This window comes from Orycteropus afer, unplaced genomic scaffold (assembly GCF_000298275.1).
Source record: "Orycteropus afer afer isolate SDZICR_OR568_19922 unplaced genomic scaffold, OryAfe1.0 scaffold00122, whole genome shotgun sequence".
NCBI classification, from domain to species: domain Eukaryota; kingdom Metazoa; phylum Chordata; class Mammalia; order Tubulidentata; family Orycteropodidae; genus Orycteropus; species Orycteropus afer.
The window spans coordinates 8,176,473-8,181,031 of NW_006921709.1; the positions used below are offsets into that span (position 1 = coordinate 8,176,473).

A 4,559-nucleotide genomic window follows, 5' to 3' on the forward strand; every position below is an offset into this window, starting at 1 on the left:
CCGTAGTCGAGTCATCCTCGAACACGCTGAAGAGCTCATCTCCGAAAGCGTCCGCCATCTTTTGGAAGGGAAAGACCGAATGTCTTTTCTACCCACGATGCCCCGCGATGGGCACCGACAGTGACGTCTAGTGAAGACCCAACAGTGGCCCGTGGGAGTCAAAAGTAGTCGAGTCACACGGCCTCAGGGAATTCTTCCCTGATTACGTATTCTTTTCAGACCTTTCCTGCCAAGTATAGGCAGCTCGGAAATTTAAGTACAGAGATCCATGCGCGGCCCAGGGTGCTCAGCATGCTGCACGCAGCAGGTATCCGGAGGGCGGGGTGTGTGGGGGTGGAGCCTTTGTGGACCGGGCCAATTGTGAAGCCGCGGCGGCCCAGGCCTAAGAAGCCCGGATGGAAGTTTCAGGGTGGCAGCGCGGGCGCTGAGGAATGTGAAGAGTTGTCGGTGACAGTGCTGTGGTGGTGCAGGGGTGCAAAGGGATCTTCTGCCGCATTTGCAATATGGGCGGCAAGAACAAGAAACACAAGGCGCCAGGGGCCGCAGCCGTCCGGGCTGCCGTGTCTGCTTCCAGAGCGAAATCTGCTGATGCTGGAGCTACCGTGGAGGCTCAAAATAAGAAGCCTGTGGCCAGGCCGGTCCCCGCCGCTGTTGCCAGCACCAGAGATCCCCGAGCCAAGCAAGGTACGAGCGGTCGCCTGGTCCCGGGCTTTCCGTCCCGTGACCCTGCTGCTTGAGGGAGGACGCTTTTATCATAGGCGGATCCTCCGTCTCAAGATTTTTATTTCCCACACTTGAGGCTGTTGGAGCCATGAAGAGGCCTTGTTTTTACATCAGTCTAAGCTGTTGGGGCCTCCAAAGTTCTGACGGTTAGCTCTTAACTACTTTTTCTCATTAGTTCCTGATCCATCAGGGAATCGTCATCTCAACCATGTTAATGGAAGGGGATAGCATGTGGCGTTTTAGCCTCCTGGCGACAGCCCTATTTTCTATCTGCATGACATTTTCAGCAGTGATGCTATATTTTCATGTGTTATGGGAGGAAAAAAAAAGTACTTGAAAGAATTGCAGTCCTTAGATCTACTGTAAGAATTATCTGCCATCTTTTGTGCCACCATGTATGCTTACTGTGTAAGTTAGCTTGATACCTCACATTGGAAGCCTTATCCTGATCAGCATTCTAATATTAGAGCTGATTTAAAAAGACGAACAAAATTATGCACTACTTTGTTCTGTTAGCTTGCTTGCTAGAAGTTCTTATTGGAATATTCATTAAACAAATATTTATTGAGTCTCCTCTGTGTATCTAACATTGTGATAGGATTCCACCCAGCACCTCTCATGGAGCTTGCCAGTCTAATGGGGGAGACACACATTAAAAAACCACACATACTAACAGACCCACTACTCACTACGATCAAGTCGATTCCAACTCATAGCAAACCTGTATGACAGTAGAACTGCCCCATTGGGTTTCCAAAGCTGCAGGTCTTTGCAGAAGCACACTGCTACATATGTCTCATGGGGAGCAGCTGGTAGGTTCCAACCATGAACCATTAGGTTAGCAGCTGAGTGCTTTAACCACTGCACCTATATAATTGATACATACCACAAACAAAAAACCAGGAAGAGAGCTTAACAGGGTAATCTAATTTCCCCTTGGAGAGAAAGAAGGATCATGGATGATCTCTGAAAAGATGACAGTTAAGCTGAGTTCAGGAGGATGAATAGGAATTACTCTGTAAAGATTGGCAGAAATAGTATTCCAAACCCAAAAGCAAAGATGAGAAAGCAAAGAGGGGGAGGGAAGCTGGATGGATGGGTAGGCAGGATAGAAATGATGAGAGTACTGACAATGTCATGAAATAATTTTGTATATTGAATTGTTGAATGGTAATCTAGTTTGCTGTGTAAACTTTCACCTAAAAAACAATAAAATATTAAAAAGAAAAATAGTATTCCAAGCACCATGTGCAAAGATCTTGAGTCAAAAATTCTCCAGGACACTGGAGGAACTCCTATAATGTAAACATATCAGTGAGACTGAAGAAGTAGGCAGGTACCAAACCTTAGCTTAAAACAAACACCACCAAACCTGCTGCGCTGTAGTGGACCCTGACTCATGGTGAGCCCATGTGTTACAAAGTAGAACTACTACACAGAGCTTTTTTGGCTATAATCTTTACAGAAGCAGATTGCCAGAGTTTTCTTCTGTGGTACTGCTAGGTAGGTTTGAACAGCCAACCTTCAGATTAATAGATGAGTGCAAATACAGGGCTGAACCTTCATTTAGAAGGTGGAAAAATAATTCTTGCCCTGCAATTTATTATAGCATTTGTAACTATGGAGTTATTGTGCCTGTAATTAAAAGTACATAGAATTTCTCCTTGACTTCTGTGGCATTCTTACTCTCTGAATCAGACTTTTTGTGCCTCTCCCTTTGTCTTCTTGATATTCCTCTGAATTCTTTGAGCTATCTGATAGTCATTTGTTGTATTCCTTGGCTTCTCTTTTCCCAGCCCCAAAATTGTAGCTCTTCCTCAAGGTGTTAGCCCTTGGCAGTATATGATTAAGCTCTCAACTTGGTCCATGATTCAAACCCACCAGGCACTCCATGGGAGAAAAATGTGGCAGTCTGCTTCCATAAAGATTTATGCCTCATGGAGGGATGGACACAGGGAAGAGGTAACTATGGGGAGGAAGTGAGAGGGGAGCTGTTGCATTGTGGTAAACTGTGGTCAATGTCATGAGACAAAGTATTGTGAACTGCTGTTTGGAAAGTGAATTTGCTCTGTAAATCTTCACCCAAATCACAATTAAAAAAAAAAGGTTTACAGCCTAGAAAACTGTGGGGCAGTTCTGTTCTGTCCTGTAGACTCACTATGAGACAAAATAGACTCGACAGCAATGAGGTTTTATAGAGCTTTTCTGAGAGAGCTCATCTCTTCCCATTACTTCCACTAATTTCTGCAGATGATGCCTCAGTCAACATGTCTGATGTTGGCAATACAGACATCTCTCTTCCAAGAGAAGGCCAGCCATTTCTACATTTTTCTGGACCTTTTGACCCTATTTTTTGCAGGTATCCCAGGTGGTACAATGGTAAGCACTCAGTTGCTCACCAGTTAGCAGTTTGAATGTGAATTCTCCAGCTCTGCTGGAGAAAAAGACCTAGCAATCTACTCCCATGAAGATCACGAGAAATCCTATGGGATGTGTACTGTAGGAATCCATATTGGGAAGTAATACTCTGCCCTTCAGGGTCGCTATGAGTCAGAATCAACTCAGTGGCACACCAACACAACAAAAATTAAGGGGGCATTGATGCTTCAGTTTTAGAATTCTCACCTTTTGTGCGGGCGACCCGGGTTTGATTACCAGTTAATGTGCAACCACTGTCTGTCAGTGAAGACGTATGTGTTGCTTTGACACTGAACAGTTCAGTGGAGCTTCTAGATTAAGACAGATTAGGAAGAAAAACCTGGAAATCTACTTACCAAAAAATCAACCATTGAAAACCTTATGGAAATATCTTCAGAAACCATATATCTGACAAGAATCTAATAGCCAAAATATATATACAACTTTGACAGCATCAAAAAGACAACCCAGTCATAAAATGGGTAAAGGACTTGAGTGGACATTTCACCAAAGAAGATATCCAAATGGCCACTGAACACATGAAAAGATACTCAGTGTTTAGTCATCGGAGAAGTGAATCAAAACCACAGTGTGAGACCATTTCACTCCCACTATAATGGCTTCCGTAGTGATACTGCTTCAGAAACCCAAGGAGGGGTCGCTATGAGTCGGGGCCAACTCGATGGCAAATAACAACAACAACAACAATGATGGCTAAGATTAAAGAACAGAAAATAACATATTGACAGGCATATGGAAAAATTAGAACCTTTATCCAGTGATACTAGGAATGCAAAATAATACAGCTGTTATGGAAAACAGTGTGGTGGTTCCTTAGAAAACTAAAAATAGAACTAACATATGACCCAGCAATTCTACTCCTAGGTGTATACCCAAAAAACTTCAAAGCAGACACTCAGAAAGAGACTTGTATACCAAATTCATCACAGCACTATTTACAGTAGCCAAAAGGTAGAAAGCAACCTATATGCCTGTCAATGAATGAGTGAATAAACAAACTGTGGTGCATATGTACAATGGTATACTACTAAGCCACTAGGAGGAATGAAGTCTTGATACATGCTACGTGTATGGAGCTTGAAGAAATTGTTGTGAGCAAAATAAGCTAATCACAAAAGGGCAAATATTGTGGGATCTCACTTATATAAAAAGACAAGAAGAGGCAGATATGTAGAGACCAAAGTTTATTAGTTACCAGGGGCAGGAAGGAGGGGAAAAGGAGGGGGCTAATGTAATGGAGCTCTGGTAGCATAGTGGCTAAGGCACTTGACTACTAACCATACGGCTGGCGGTTCAAACCCACTAGCCACTCCTCGGAAGGAAGGTTGGGCAATCCTACTTCCGTAGTGATACTGCCTCGGAAACCCAAGGAGGGGTCGCTATGAGTCAGGTCTGAC

General features: G+C 43.8%; 2 protein-coding genes across 2 annotated transcripts in view; one reads left to right on the forward strand and one right to left on the reverse strand.

The window, feature by feature from the left end:
• Window positions 1-58, reverse strand: part of MTREX (Mtr4 exosome RNA helicase) — a 158,440-nt gene extending 158,382 nt beyond the window's left edge. Inside the window, exon 1 of the mRNA XM_007944182.2 lies at window positions 6-58. Within this exon, the coding sequence (XP_007942373.1) occupies window positions 6-58 (53 nt within the window). The remainder of the gene's footprint in view (window positions 1-5) is intronic.
• Window positions 59-503: 445 nt separating this feature from the next.
• DHX29 (DExH-box helicase 29) overlaps window positions 504-4,559 on the forward strand; it is a 112,417-nt gene continuing 108,361 nt past the window's right edge. The window contains exons 1-2 of the mRNA XM_007944183.2: window positions 504-684; window positions 3,083-3,102. Coding sequence (XP_007942374.1) covers window positions 504-684; window positions 3,083-3,102 — 201 coding nt within the window. The remainder of the gene's footprint in view (window positions 685-3,082; window positions 3,103-4,559) is intronic.